The 16,028-nt window shown below is 35.7% G+C and overlaps 1 protein-coding gene across 4 annotated transcripts in view; it reads left to right on the top strand.

Annotated features, from left to right (window-relative positions):
* Positions 1-16,028, top strand: part of FNDC3A (fibronectin type III domain containing 3A) — a 184,203-nt gene that overhangs the window by 165,049 nt on the left and 3,126 nt on the right. For all 4 annotated transcript variants that reach the window (XM_044249716.1, XM_044249714.1, XM_044249715.1 and 1 more), the window contains 8 exons: positions 52-157; positions 245-420; positions 2,294-2,407; positions 3,150-3,299; positions 3,402-3,685; positions 3,785-3,997; positions 6,706-6,872; positions 8,293-8,420. In XM_044249716.1, coding sequence (XP_044105651.1) covers positions 52-157; positions 245-420; positions 2,294-2,407; positions 3,150-3,299; positions 3,402-3,685; positions 3,785-3,997; positions 6,706-6,872; positions 8,293-8,420 — 1,338 coding nt within the window. The remainder of the gene's footprint in view (positions 1-51; positions 158-244; positions 421-2,293; positions 2,408-3,149; positions 3,300-3,401; positions 3,686-3,784; positions 3,998-6,705; positions 6,873-8,292; positions 8,421-16,028) is intronic.

The raw sequence follows: 16,028 nt of genomic DNA, 5'->3' as shown, positions 1-16,028 counted from the left end.
TGATTATTTGGTTGGGGCATTTTTGTTTTGTTATTGCTTTTGTTTTGGCAGGTATCTGAATCTTTACTGGTGCAGACTCCAGCTGTGCCTCCTGGCCCATGCCTCCCTCCCAGATTACAGGGTAGACCCAAAGCAAAAGAAATACAGTTACGATGGGGTAATTTCCGTTTTGGTAATAAATTTTTATTAAGCTAGTACTAAATATACTCCTCTTGTTAAACTACATAAATCTTTCCATCTTTAGGACCCCCTCTGGTCGATGGTGGATCACCCATTTTCTGCTATGGTGTAGAAATGTCTCCTGTAGAAAAAGATGAACCAAGAGAAGTTTACCAAGGTTCTGAAGTAGAATGTACAGTGAGCAACCTTCTTCCTGGAAAGACTTACAGCTTCAGATTGCACGCAGCTAACAAAATGGGGGTAAGAAGACTGTTGATTGAATTATAATCACAGTGGTATTTCATATGACATACATGATTGCACCCATTAGTTAGCCATTTTGCTTTCAATATGTGATTCCAAAGTTTACAGTTATTTTTTGTTTTGGTTTTTTTAAGATTTACTTATCTATTTTAGAGAGAGAGAGAGGGCATGGGGGAATTGGGTAGAGGAAGATAGAGAGCAGAGGAAGGCAGAGGGAGGACAAACAGAGCCTGCTGAGCACAGAGCTGGATCTCAGGACCCTGAGTTCATGACCTGAGCCAAAATCAAGAGTTGGCCACTCTACCAACTGAGCCACCCAGGTGCCCCCAAATTTTATAGTTTTTAATAAGCCTATATCAATAAGGAAGAGAGAGGTCAGTGTATACAGTAACTTAATTGTTCTAGAATCTCCATATTTTCAAACCCCACTTATAATTCGTGACACTCTGGACTTCAGCTGGGCTGAAGTTTGCCTTTCCAGTGGTGCTAGTAGGAGGTTTTACTTTTAGTAAGTTAAAGAGTAGAAACAAGACCATAAGATGAAATACTTAGAATAATAATTAAGTTTTTTAAGACTGATTATATCAGCATTTACTTTCAGGTGATTTTTACCTAAGGAAAAAAAAAAACATTAAGCATTTCTTGTTTTGCGAGGCTTTTTAAAAAGTATTAGCTATGTATTTGTACAAGTCCATAAAATGGACAAAATAGGTTATATCTACATTTTACAGCTAAGGAGGTTAGGGCTCAGAAAAGCTAAATACCTTGCCCACAGTTATACAAATAAGAAGTGACAGAAATAAGCCACAGACTCGCGGCTATCAGACTCCAGAGCCAAAGCCCTTTCCACTCAACCAGGACATATCTCTACATTAAAGCAGGTTCTCTAAGGACAAAGCAGTAGTTTATCTCAATTGAGTAACATTCTGTTTTCTTATTCTGTAATTACAGTTCCACAAAATTAAACTGACATTATTTCTCCCATTATTTCATATTTTAGTGAACTATATTTTAGTCCCATTCTCCAACTGATTTCAGTATTTGTATCTGTAAACTTAATTTAAAATTTCTTATGTCAATACTTTGTTGGCAGTTCTAACGTAAGTCATTGTTTCCTGTCTGAAGTCAACATCTTGTCAACCTCAACAAGGCTGCAGTACACTGGGATAGCATCTTTAATACTAGTGTACTTAATCTGTATTTTCAGGATTCTGATAATTTGTCAAATTAATACTTGCTTTCTGCATTTCCAGAGAACATATATTTTAGACTCTTTTTAAAACTGTTCTAAATTTTGGGGCACCTGGGTGGCACAGTTGTTTAAGCATCTGCCTTTGGCTCAGGTCATGATCCCAGGGTCCTGGGACCAAGCCACACTTCCGGCTCCCTGCTTAGCGGAGAGCCTACCTCCTTCTCTCCCTCTGCCTTTCCCCCTGCTGCACTCCTATGTGTTATCTCTCTCTCTCTCTCTCTCTAATAAATAAAATCTTAAAAAAAAAAAAACTCTTCTAAATTTTAAGATATAATTTATGCCTACCACCTCCCGTACCTTTAATTGGCATCCTTGTCTTTACTCATATAATTTCTTCTGACTCATTCCACATTCCCTGATTCCCAGCCCTTCTTACAGAAACAGTTCATGAAGGAAAAAGAGCAGAAGAAAACACAGAAAATATCAAAACTTTAAAACACCCCACAGTGACTTCCATGATCATTAAATATTTTTCTTTTCTGTCAGTGCTTTTGGAGTTATGACCAGTTGGTCTTAAAGAAGATGGATAATGTACTTAATTATTTTTATGAATATTTATGGAGAGCTATGCAATCAGTGTGTAAAAAATGAAAACACTGGCTATATTTTTTTTTCTAGTTTGGACCATTTTCAGAAAAGTGTGATATTACTACAGCCCCTGGACCACCAGATCAATGCAAGCCTCCTCAGGTTACATGCAGATCTGCAACTTGTGCCCAAGTAAATTGGGAGGTATTGTAATTCCCATTGACTTACTTTAAATGATTAGAATAGTTCATATAAAAGAATAGAGATCCTCTTCATTTCCTAAATTATGCAAACAGTTAAGTCCTGTAAAATTCATGTGGTAAAAGTGGATTTTTTTTTCTCTTCAAAGCATTTAAGTAAGGTATATATGCATTACAAGTATATAGTTTCTTGTTCATGATGTGCTTCGTATTTTTTTCAAAGGCTGTGTCTCATTACTGAGATATTTAGCCACTGGTAAGTTTAATGTTAAGAACAAACATTTGTAGGTATCAGTATAATACTATTTCTCTTATATTTATTATCTCCACTTGTTTATTGTATATAGTAATTATCAGTAATGATAATTACATTTTCAGTTTCCTTTGAAATTTAACAAAGAAAATGTCCTTACATGATTTAACATTTATATTACTTGATAGGATTATTTTGAAGAATATTTACATTAAAATTCTCTTTCTGAAGTGATTCAGCCATATTTTGACTTTTAATTGAAAACAGTTTTATTTTGTTGGCCAATATATATTAATATTTTTTGGCCAATCTTACATTCAGGTTACCTTAATGAATAAAAATGTAATATTGAACAGTTTTAATTCTACTTAAACATTTTAAAGAAATTCAAAAGCAGTTCGGTTTTTTATATGCTCAGGCAAAGAACATTTTTGCCCAAAACCCATTTAATCAATGTCAAGACTTAAGACCCTTTCCCTTTCTTAATTTAAAGGTCCCTTTGAGTAATGGAACTGATGTCACTGAATATCGATTGGAGTGGGGAGGCATGGAAGGAAGTATGCAGATGTGTTACTGTGGGCCCGGTCTCAGTTATGAATTAAAAGGACTTTCACCAGCAACTACCTATTATTGCAGAGTCCAGGTAAAGGTGGTCAGGGCCTTTCTGCTCTAGCCGGAGTTTTGTGTTATGTGAGCATTTGGTTGGTCATGTTTTTGTTAATTTATGGGCTCTGTTTATTTGTAGGCTCTGAGTATTGTGGGTGCAGGGCCTTTCAGTGATGTGGTAGCCTGTGTGACTCCACCATCAGTTCCTGCTATTGTGACTTGTCTTCAAGAAATAAATGATGATGATATAGAAAATCCCCATTATTCATCTTCTACATGCCTTGCAATAAGCTGGGAAAAGCCTTGTGACCATGGTTCAGAAATCCTTGCCTACAGCATAGACTTGGGAGATAAACAGCCCTTAGCAGTTGGAAAGGTTACAAGCTATATTATAGACAATTTGCAACCAGATACAACATACAGGTATACTCTACAAACTATGTTAATTTTTGCCTAATCCAGAGAGAAACTTTAAATAGAATAATCATAAATTGATTTTTTTTTTCTTAATGTGGCACTTAGAATACGAATTCAAGCCTTGAATAGCCTTGGAGCTGGTCCTTTCAGCCACATGATAAAATTAAAAACTAAGCCCCTCCCTCCTGATCCACCTCGTCTGGAATGTGTTGCCTTCAGCCACCAGAACCTTAAGCTGAAATGGGGAGAAGGAACCCCAAAAACACTGTCAACAGATTCTGTTCAGTACCACCTTCAGATGGAGGATAAGAATGGAAGGTAGGTGTTCTTAATTGCTTCTTTATATAGTTTCTTAGGCATATCAGTTTTAACAGTAGAAGTAAATAAAATTGGATTTCAAAAACAAGATTAGAATTCTGATAAGAAATAATTTTAAATGTGCTGTTTTCAAAACACCAGAAGATATAGCGACAATTTCCTGTTCATAACTTGTAAGTGGGATGCCAAGAGAAAAATTAAGTGGGCTATTCTTTGGCTCTCTTCTCTAACCCATTTACTCTCTTCATGCAGGTAAAAGAAACATAATCTTTGCTACAACAAAGTTCTTCAGCCTTTATTTCCCACAGAGGCACTTTTGTTAGTAAATGGTTGATTGGTTTAAGGCCTCTGAGATCCTTGAGGGTAGGGATTATGTCTCAGTTTCCACCACACCCTGTCACAGGGCCTGCACACAGTAAATACAGTTCAGTTCCTCACTGTCACATCTTGTTTATTTACTCTCTGATTATTAGCCTGTCCCCTTGCTGCTTGGGTTCTTGTCCTTGCTGCCATCTTTTACATTTTCATTACATCCATGCCATATATTATCCCACTAAATCATTTTTTATTTTAAATCAAAATTTGTGTAATATAAGTTATTCAGATGCAAATCTGAGGCCGTTTACTGACATTATATCCCATGTAAACAATGTCATATGCCCTCCACGGGTGTTATTCTTCTAATAGTTTAAGAATTCAAATTTTATTTTCTACTTTTCATTCGGCTTATGAGAAACAATTGTGTATCTTACGGATTCAGAATGCTATTAGCAGTTCTTCCCTAAGTTTTCCCACTTTGTTTTTTGTGCTGTGTTTGCATGTTAGCCAAATATTCAGTAATGAAAATATTCATGGTACTTGTATATAAGTACTCTCAGAGGTACTTACATATTTAAAATAACATACGAAATTAAGCATACTATATCACCAGTAAGAGCATTATTCAGAGCAAACAATATTGATCATTTTCTGAAATCTGTGCCTCCATGAATATTAGCCTTTGCCGTTGGCAGAATTTTATGTTCACTTTGTAAAGTCTTATTTCTAGAAGGAGATTCTTTGCCTTGCTACAGATTTTTGGTATAGCCATTTATCTTTAATACATGTTATTATCGGGGCGCCTGGGTGGCTCAGTGGGTTAAGCCGCTGCCTTCAGCTCAGGTCATGATCTCAGGGTCCTGGGATCGAGCCCCGCATCGGGCTCTCTGCTCAGCAGGGAGCCTGCTTCCTCCTCTCTCTCTCTGCCTGCCTCTCTGCCTACTTGTGATCTCTCTCTGTCAAATAAATAAATAAAATCTTTTTTAAAAAAAAATACATGTTATTATCATTGAGTGAGTGAATTCTATAAATTATTTTCATACCCTTTGAAGCATTTACGTTTGGGGTATTGCAAGAAGGTTTACTAAAAATGGGTCTAATTCATGTTTGACTGAAGTGTAATAGAATAAAGATTCCATTAAATATAGATTATATTAATAGGCCTGAACATTAAGCTTAATTAGTGTTTAGCTGTCACCTAGAGAATGGTAAGTTACTGGCTGTGGAAAATAAAGAAATTAAAACCTATGATATTATGTTTGCTGTCGAAAGTTAATAAATCAAGGTAATAATACCTGTAGTTAATCTCTTTCCCTTTGATTTTTCACAACTATTTACATTTGCTGTGGGATAGAATCTTAATTCTATTTTTTTTAAGATTTTATTTATTTATTTGACAGAGATCACAAGTAGGCTGAGAGGCAGGCAGAGAGAGAGAGAGGAAGCAGGCTCCCTGCTGAGCAGAGAGCCCAAAACAGGATTCGATCCCAGGATCCTGGGATCCTGACCTGAGCCAAAGGCAGAGGCTTTAACCCACTGAGCCACCCAATATCTTAATACTATTTCAGCTGTTCTTGACCACAGGTTTTGTCATTATTTAGCTTTTTCAGTAGTCGTTGTTTTTTCCTCCTATTCTTTAAAAAAAAAAAAAATGGAGAGATTAAAAATGCAAGGCTTATCTAATTACTGCTTCTTGGAAATATTGTTACTGCAGGTCATTAACTATTTTTTTCATTTTTAACCTGACTATAGTTTTCAGACTATTAGAACTATGTGAGCATTCATTCCATTACTCATTCCCCAATTTCCAAAAACTTTAAAATAGCCAATCAAAAGTATTGGGGAACAGTTGGACTTATAGGTAACATATATGAAGTCAGACTTTCCATTGAACAGTTCAGGTGGATAATTGATGGCAAATTATACATTCTTTCATAAATGCTGTGTAAATCTCGAGAAGACATCAACAAATCAGCTGCAATTATGCCTAGAAATTGAGGGTTCTCTTTTTTTAAATATAACAAATTGTATGCCTAAGACTAATGAAAATTGTGGTATTCTGAGTATCTTTAAAAATGTCTGAACATTAAAAGATAGCAATCCGAAACAAAGCTTTACCAAAAGCATGAAAAGTTACTATGATCGGACACAAAATTCAGCAGTAATTTTTCAGAAAACCATGACAAATTAGGAAATTTACCAGGCCTGTGATTTTCATCATCTCATAAAAAAATAGACTTATTTGGAGTGACAAAGCATTCCTGGCATTGAATTCTACAAATAACTTATATTGCTAAATAATGTCCAAACTCTACTTTTTAAATAGTTTTGAATATTTTTCATAAGATAGTTAAGGGGTTTTTTTTTAACAAGAGTCATTTCCATTTTAGGTTTGTATCCTTATACAGAGGTCCATGTCATACATACAAAGTACAAAGACTTAATGAGTCAACATCCTACAAATTCTGTATTCAAGCTTGTAATGAAGCAGGGGAAGGTCCTCTCTCCCAAGAATATGTTTTTACTACTACAAAATCTGTCCCAGCTGCCTTGAAAGGTAAGTTATACATCCTTAAATTATGTTCTTTAATAATAAATTAATTTTAAGTGCATCTTCATAAATAGCTTTATGTGCTGTTATTGTAATTTATCATCCAATATGTGTACATTTAAATTATAAAAAAGAAATTATATAGACAAACCCATCTACTGAGAGTTTCACTCAATAATAAAAGCTATTTTATCTAGCTCATTGATACTCAGACAAGTACTGGATTTTGTCACTAATCTTTTTAATCGAACATAAAAATACTAATTTGAATAGATGATGCTGGTTTTCTAATAGGGTCACTTGCAGTTTCTCCTATTGTTACTTAAAGAATAAAATCATAAACTTGAATTGTTTTGAGTTGTTAATATTTCATTCATTCAGATTTCAGGGAGAATGCCAGGTCGCCTGTTAAGGAAAACATAAATACTTTCTTAGTTAACTTGAATTTTTTAATCAAATTTGCACACACATTCACACATTTGTATATACAGATATCTTTAAAATTAATTTTAGAGGGGTTCTTATTTTATTTATTTATTTATTCTTTAAAGATTTTATTTATTTATTTACCAGAGACAGAGGGAGAGAGAGCGAGCGAGCACAGGCAGACAAAGAGGCAGGCAGAGGCAGAGGGAGAAGCAGGCTCCCTGCCGAGCAAGGAGCCTGATGTGGAACTCGATCCCAGGACCCTGGGATCATGACCTGAGCCGAAGGCAGCTGCTTAACCAACTGAGCCACCCAGGCGTCCCAAGGGAGTTCTTATTTTAAAATGACCCTGGCAAGGATTGGTATTTGTATATTTAGCCAAAATCACTGACATCCTCACATGAAGACAAATCAAAGAGACTTCTATTTAGTACAGTGTCCTGGATTGTGTACTTAAAATGTGTCATTTGTTAAGCAGATCCACAGTTAGCAGGACTGTTCTTGAATACTTTTCTAATAATGTTGATGGAGTTTTACTGAGTCCTGTTTCTGTTTTATCATCCAGTTATGTCTCTTAGCCTTATGATTATTGCTGATTTTAACCCTTTGTACCCCACTATTGAGTGAAGCAGTTTTATATCAAGCAACAAGGGGTATTTTTCAACTTCTTTTTCAATTTTAAGAGATTTCTTAAATTACAAAATTTCGTATTTTAGGTATACTCTTAGAAGCACCATTAATGTTGTTTTAGAACTGAGATAACTCCTTTTGGCTTTCTAACTCAATGAAAACAGTGCTTATTTTGGCAGATCTTTTAGTCAATCTGGCCATTGTAGCACCTGTAGATTATATGGTCTATAGATAGGAAGAGAAAACCATTAATCATGTCTCTGCAAAACTCAAAAATCCAGGTATTTAACTGAGTTTTAAAGGTCTGTTGAAACAAGGGTCTATGTGATGTGCCAAGTTAAAAATCAATATTTGTATTTGTTCTCTACAGCCCCCAAAATAGAGAAAATAAATGACCACATTTGTGAAATTACATGGGAATGTTTACAGCCAATGAAAGGTGATCCAGTTATTTACAGTCTTCAAGTTATGTTGGGAAAAGATTCAGAATTTAAACAGGTATGTGCAAAGATGTAATTCTGTGGATACTTATTTTTATCTTTCTCATTTTTATGTATTTGCAGTGCAAGATTTGACGGTGTTTATCTTCGTAACTCAAAAACATTTATTCAGTATTTACTGTGTTCCAAAGATTAGTAACTACACAGTATCTCAGAATTCAAAATCTTTTTAAGTATGAGCTATATATTTAACAGATGATTCATTCATTTGACAAGAATTTATTAAACTGTGTGCCAGGCACTCAGGATATATAACACTGAATGAAAAGTTCTTGCCTCTGGCTTTTATATCCAGTAGAAAAAGATACTGCAAATAAATACATTAGTATATCATACAATAGTGATAAGTACAGTGGAGAATAAATAAAACTGGGTAAAAGGAATAAGTACTCTTGGGAGTAGATAAAGCTAGTGCCATCTCATATAGGACAGTGAGGTGACAGTCAGAGACCCAAAGGAGATGAATATGAGAATAGTGTTCTAAGACGTAATGAGTGCAAAGGCCCAGAGGTAGGAACATGCTTGTTAAATTTAATGAATAAGGAGGCCAATATGGGGTTGTGTGAGCAATGGGGAAAATAGTAGATGAAGTCAAGTAGTTAATTTTGAAGAAGATCTATGAATGGTATGAAGGTCACATAGAGCATTATAGGCCACACTGTAACTTTTTTATTCCATGTAAAATGAGAAACCAGTAGAGGATTTTTACCAGAGTAGTCACAGGATCAGACACAAGGTCATTTTGGCTAGAATGGGACACGGGTAGAAGCAGAGAGCATGAAGGAGGCTTTCACAATACTAGTAATGATCATAATTATAAGGTAGTGTTGTAAATATGATAATAGTCATGGAAGCCTAGCAGAAGTTCACCTACCTGGCCAAAAAGTTTCAGAGAAGGCTTTCTGGTAGAGGGTAAACAGCAGTGAGATGAAGCAGAAAGTTGCCAGTATTCACTGTATCTTTTGTAAAGAAGTCATTTTTATCCAACTCAAAAACCTACTTTCTATAAACATTTCATCTGATTCCCCTTTTTTTCTGTCAACCTTCTTGATCTTGAGTGCTTTTAAGCTGGGTGGTTTTCATTTAAGCATCTTGTATTTTCTTTTCCCACCAGGAAATCAGTCATTCATCTGTTTTATTGTACTCTCATGCTATTACAGCTATTAAGAATAAAACATTTTTCAATATAATTTTTTCTTTCGTTTTGTTAAGTATGAAAGTATTTTTTTCTTCTCTTTCCTTTCTTTTTTTAAGATTTCATTTATTTGTCAGAGCACAAGCAGGGGGAACAGCAGGCAGAGGGAGAAGCAGGCTGTCAGCTGAGCAAGGAGGCCAGTGTGGGACTGGATCATGACCCAAGCCGAAGGGAGTCACTTAACCGACTGAGCCACCCAGTCATCCCTGGAAGTGTTATTTCCTAAGTGAAATTACAAAAAGCCCCAAAGAGTCAGATTAAAGTTGGCATGTAGTTGTTTTTCTTTATTAAGCCATCTGCAAATTGACATAATCAAATTTGAATATAATTTACAGATAAGCACGTTTCCTTCCAAGGAGGAAGCAAAATTAATATTAAAAAAGTGTAATTGCATTACATGCTTAAAGGAAATAGGGACCCCACATTTGAGTAGTGTATGAATTTTAATAAACGTATCACTACATGAAACAGCAAATGCTAATTCTAATTTAACTTAAAAGCTAAATTAACCCTGTCATCACTTTTACTTAAGATTGTAAGCATGCCATAAAACTTGAAATACTGGGGCACCTGGGTGGCTCAGTGGGTTAAAGCCTCTGCCTTCGGCTCAGGTCATGATCCCAGGGTCCTGGGATTGAGTCCCACATCTGGCTCTCTGCTTAGCGGGGAGCCTGCTTCCCCCTCTCTCTCTGCCTGCCTCTCTGCCTACTTGTGATCTCTGTCTGTCAAATAAATAAATAAAATCTTTAAAAAAAAAGAAAATTGAAATACTGATTTCCTTAGACCCTCATAGTATATTTGCTCATTTAAATCTCTTAAATGTTTATAAGATTTTACAATTTATTGGCAAGCTATACTCCAAAAGTTTGAAGGTTGCTTTTTTAAGAATTCGGTTTCATTCATGGAATTTAATATTTTACTTAAAATTTATTTAATACTCAGCACACATCTATTAAATACCATATAAATAATTATAGGGTACAATATTAATAAATTACTGTTCTGATTTCAAAGTTGTTTAGAATTTTACAAGCAAGCAGAAATTTTATAAGTGTGACACTTGACATTGCCAAACAAAATGTCATAGTAAAGATAAAACCTACTTTATGAAAAGGAAGTAATTATTCCAGCTGGACCTTGGAATGTTTTCTAAAAGGAGTGCCATTTAAGTGAGGGCAGGCAGAGGGGAACATGGTGGCACTAGGGAGCTTAGAAGGAGCCATGAACTCTGAAGTGTGACTTGAGTAAGCCTCACAAATGGAGTGTGTAGTTAAGGAGGTCCTGTGGTCTGTATTCCATAGCAGTAGGAATGGCTGATGTTTTTAAGACAGGGTTAGTTCTTATAAGTTGGTGGTTGAGTTTCTAAACTAGCCTATAAAAACCTGTTTAACCTATAATGTTGCTGGTATTAGGGATCTGGAAACAAATTCCCCTGGCAGCAGCAAGGACTCATGACCCTGGGCCAAAGCTGGAGGGACATAGAAGGAAAAAAATAGAAACAAATTGATTTCTTTACATTTGTCCTTTCTTTGTCCCTTTTTGATCCCACTTTGAGAAAATTCTTTGCTGCCTTCTCGCTGCCCCATGCACTGTTCTGTAGAACCTCACTGCCCATATTGTCTAAAGTCACACTCTCCCTTTGACTCTTGCCTCCCTATCTGGCACATCATAGCTCCCATATACAAAGTATAGACCTTATTGGAATTAAGAGAAAGACTATTTGCATGGGAACATTCATACCAAAGGTAAGCATCTACTGGCTCTATAATCCCCTCAGGGAAGAATATACATTTTAAAAAGCAAGTCCTTTTTTCCAAAATGGCATTTCAAGTAGTATAGAAAGGTGAAGTAAAAATACTGGTGGACAGTAAAGCCATTATCAAAGCAGATCACCCCATCTGGGAATCTGTATCTAAGGCGCTTCTGTGTCACAGCTCAATATGTTGCAAGTACCAGAAAAACCAACTCAGACTAGCACAATTAAGTGTAAATCCTCTTAGGGAGAAGCCTGAAGATAAGCATGCTTCAGGATTGCTTGATTCAGAAGCTCCGTGAAGTCTTCAGGGACCTGGTTTTTCTCAGCAGTGTTCAGTCACTCCCCTTAGCCAGGAGGAACTTACTCTACCTCATTCACTTTCAGAGAAGAGAAAGGACTTAGATTGCAAACCCATTCCTAAACCAATGATTATTTCAGGATTTAAGCCAACCAGAGCAGAGGCCTCTTCTGCAGTATAATAATGAGGCAAGCTTTTCCAAATATAAGAATTGGGTAAGGGAGAGTTTGATACTCCATCAAAAATCAGTACTATTGACAGTGTCAGAGAATGGGTACTGGGGCAATGGCTTTGTTGGACTCTCTACTTTTTTTTTTTTTTTTTCTTAAACTTCTGGACTTAGATTTCCAAAAACATTGCCTCTCTGAGTGGCCTACAGACCTAATGAACCAGAATGTCTAAGAAGAGGGCCCATGATTGTTTCTTTTTTTTCAAGTTCTAAGTCCTGTTTATGCACAATAAACCTAAGAACTGCTCTAAAATTCAAAGTTCATATATAACTCCCTTAGCAGTAGTCAAAAAGAACGGTATAGACAAGAGCCATGTGGCTATTTTTCTATATTCCATTGTTTTGAGGGGTTTTTTTATGTATTGATCATTACAAAATAAGTATTTGCAATAATATATTCATAAATTACAGGAGGATATATGACCATATGTGCCATGTCATAGACATATATGTGACCATATGTGTCATATTATATATATTATGTGACAAGATATGCCCTATTATATATCATAATGAATCATTACTTTTAAATGTAACCAATGCAAAATAAACCTTAAGGTATAAACAAGTCTGTACTTAGTCTAAAAGTAACAAATTGTTAAAATCATTCTTATACTAACTACTATAAATAATATATACGGTGCATATTACTCATTGTAAAATTAGATGGGGATGTGAAACATACACTGAAAGTAGAAATATTTAAACGGAATTTGTTGCTTTGTAATGACAACTTCAAAGTGATTGTGCTTGATAGTAAACATGTTCACTTATTCTTAAAGGATAAAAAAGGACTATTTTGTTTTTTTGTATGAGTACTTTGTAAATTAATCTAGCCAACCAGGTAGGTTTCTAGAATGTGTGGATATGGAGAGAGAGAAATAGGTAAATTACTGGTTTCATTTTTATTGGCCCCTCTTCTACACTTGTTATTTTTTTCATGCTGTGACATATTCACAGTTAAAATAAGGATGAGGATCTTGCATGGCTCAGTTTATCATCTGCCTTCTGCTCAGGTCATGATACCAAGGTCCTGAGATTGAGCCCCATGTCGGGCTCTCTGCTCAGTGAGGAGTCTGCTTCTTCCTCTCCGTCTGCCTCTCCCCACTGCTCGTGCTCTCTCTCTCTCTCTCTTTCTCTCTCTCAAATAAATACAGTCTTTAAAAAAAATTAAAATAATGACAAATACCAATGTATAAAAATCTAAACTTTCTTTAAAAGTTTTCCTATAAAATTCTGTTGCAGTTGGCATACTATTTCAGAGTTCTTAGCTAAACATGCACAAACTTGACAAGCTTAAGTTTAGTCTGCATTTCTCTACTAAAATGCAAAGTGAAAATTGTAATCTCTTATCTGCCATTTTCTTAACTATAAATCTGCTTTACTTGGTATTTGCCATACCCTGCCTATAAATGGATAATTGATTGGTAGCAAATATAAAGAGCGGTTTTATTTTTTGTTTTGTTTTAATTATCTGTAATTCTAAGTCATCTGTGAGCAATAGCTACGAGCTAAAAAAATTATGAATTTATTAGAGTTTTATTTGCCCTTTTCTGTTTACTAAGATCGCAACAATTTTATCTTGTCAGTATGAAATGAAAGAGTGGAAATGGTGTTATTTCTGTCCACCATAATTATCTCAAGCTTGAGGCTTGTTTTGAATAGCTTCACTTAGATGTATGAATGTTTTTATAAATCAGCTTTAGCAAGTTTATGTTTTCTTCAGTCCTGTACCTACAGTTATCTAAGGTGTCTCCCTGTTTACCTTCCAACATCTGAAACACAAAACTGAAAACTTGACTTCATTATCTTCCCTCCCAATCTCTCCTCTCCAAACTCTTCACTTCATCAGTGTCATAAATACTAACATTGTTTTGGTGCCCAAGCTTTGAACTCTTGAAAGATTTTTTTTTTTTTTGCCTGCCCACTTACTCGAATAAAAATCATTTTTAAAAATGATCCATAAAACCTACACCAAAGCGTCATATCCCTGTGCTTTCATACAGCAGGAACCCCTATTGTACCCAACTTCCTCATTCAGTCGCTCATTCAGCTTTATGATCAGGATTCCTTAAACACTGTTGTAAATATCACACACCTAAAGTGGCTCCTGTGGAGTAAGACCTAAATTTCCAACCAGTATTATAAACATATTCTTCCCCTCTGTCAGATCTCTTCACCCTATCATCCTCATACCATTTGTTGATGTTACCATGCCCATTTGGAGGTAAACGGAAAGTGAAGAAAATTTTAAAGACAAATATCACCTATTACATCCATATGACAAATAAATTTTTTTATTTTTCTATTTTGGGTTCATTGTATGTGTACTCTTTCACACTGCTTTCTAATACAGCCTTCTGATTTACTGACATCACTGCTTTTACCATGTTCCAGATGTGAACATTACTACATTCCCACTCCCCGGGTTGCTCATTTGTATCCTCAGAACTAATGCATATTTACCATTTTCTGTTTCATTATAAGTTTTACTTCCTTCAGTACAAGCTTCTTTATATATTCTCAGCACCCACTGACACACATTTTGACATATACATAGTCCATAATTCACTAATTTAGTGGTTTTAAGTGCCAATTATATGCTGGATTCTGAAGACAAAAAATGAGACAAAGCTCTTAACCTTGCTCCTTCAGGAGCAAACCAGTATATAAAAATTCAGATGTACAACACAGTTGTACAGGTTAAAGCAGGTAAAATTGCTTGAAAGAAGACTAGCCCAGGTTTGGGTTATCTCACTTATAGTCCACCAACTAGCTGGAAGAACTCAACTTAGCAGTCACTATAAGCCTTCGTTTTCTTATTTATAGAATTAGGGTGGCGGGGTGCTCATTAACAGAAATTATGGCTTCCATATACTGAACAGTTGCCATGTGCTGGAGACTGTGTTAAGTCTTTCAACAAGTATTATTTATTTCAGTCTCATAATTACCATACAATATAACTATTATTTTCATTGTACTAAGGTAATTGGTCTAAGACAAATGAAGTATGAACTGGCAGAGTAGTGCTTGGACCCAGGAGTGAGCAGTCCCAATACATATCCTCTTAATTGCTAGCACTCTCTTGAGAATTCAAGGAATTCCATTCTTGTTATTTCCTTTCTAAGGGATGGGCAGAGGACTTGGGTTTAAAATCCAGTTCTGTGATTGTAAGTGATTTCTTTAAAGTTTATAAAATAATTTGCCATAGACAGCTGTAGAAAGCTCCCCTTATTCATTCATTCATTGTTTCAGCAGATGTTTGAAATTGTACAGAAGCCAGTTTTACATAGATTTATATATAATGTGGAAACATAATTAGATGTAGTTTCTCTTTTCACGGAATGATTTCACAGAAGTTTGACTTCTTACATTTGAGAAAACCAAGGAAATGCCTTCGGGCTGATTTTGCTTGCTCTGTGACCATATATCTCACATCCTCACTTTTCCAATTTCTCCTGTCCTTATAACAGCAGATAGGCTCTTTAATGTAAAGATGGGTATTTTTAAAATGTCATTTAAAAGATAAAAGCAGAAGATATGAACAGACACTTCTCTAGTGAAGACATACAAATGGCTATCAGACACATGAAAAAATGTTCATCATCACTAGCCATCAGGGAGATTCAAATTAAAACCACATTGAGATATCACCTTACCCCAGTTAGAATGGCCAAAATTAGCAAGACAGGAAACACCATGTGTTGGAGAGGATGTGGAGAAAGGAGAACCCTCTTCCACTGTTGGTGGGAATGCAAGTTGGTGCAGCCTCTTTGGAGAACAGTGTGGAGATTCCTCAAGAAATTAAAAATAGAACTTCCCTATGACCCTGCCATTGCACTACTGGGTATTTACCCCAAAGATACAGATGTAGTGAAAAGAAGGGCCATCTGTACCCCAATGTATATAGCAGCAATGGCCACAGTTGCCAACCCATGGAAAGAACCAAGATGCCCCTCAATGGACGAATGGATAAGGAAGATGTGGTCCATATACACGATGGAGATTATGCCTCCATCAGAAAGGATGAATACCCAACTTTTGTAGCAACATGGACGGGACTGGAAGAGATTATGCTGAGTGAAATAAGTCAAGCAGAGAGAGTCAGTTATCATATGGTTTCACTTA

This window comes from Neovison vison, chromosome 5 (assembly GCF_020171115.1).
Source record: "Neovison vison isolate M4711 chromosome 5, ASM_NN_V1, whole genome shotgun sequence".
Taxonomy (NCBI): domain Eukaryota; kingdom Metazoa; phylum Chordata; class Mammalia; order Carnivora; family Mustelidae; genus Neogale; species Neogale vison.
Note: the sequence above shows the minus strand (reverse complement) of the source record. Positions and strands in the feature narration are given on the sequence as shown.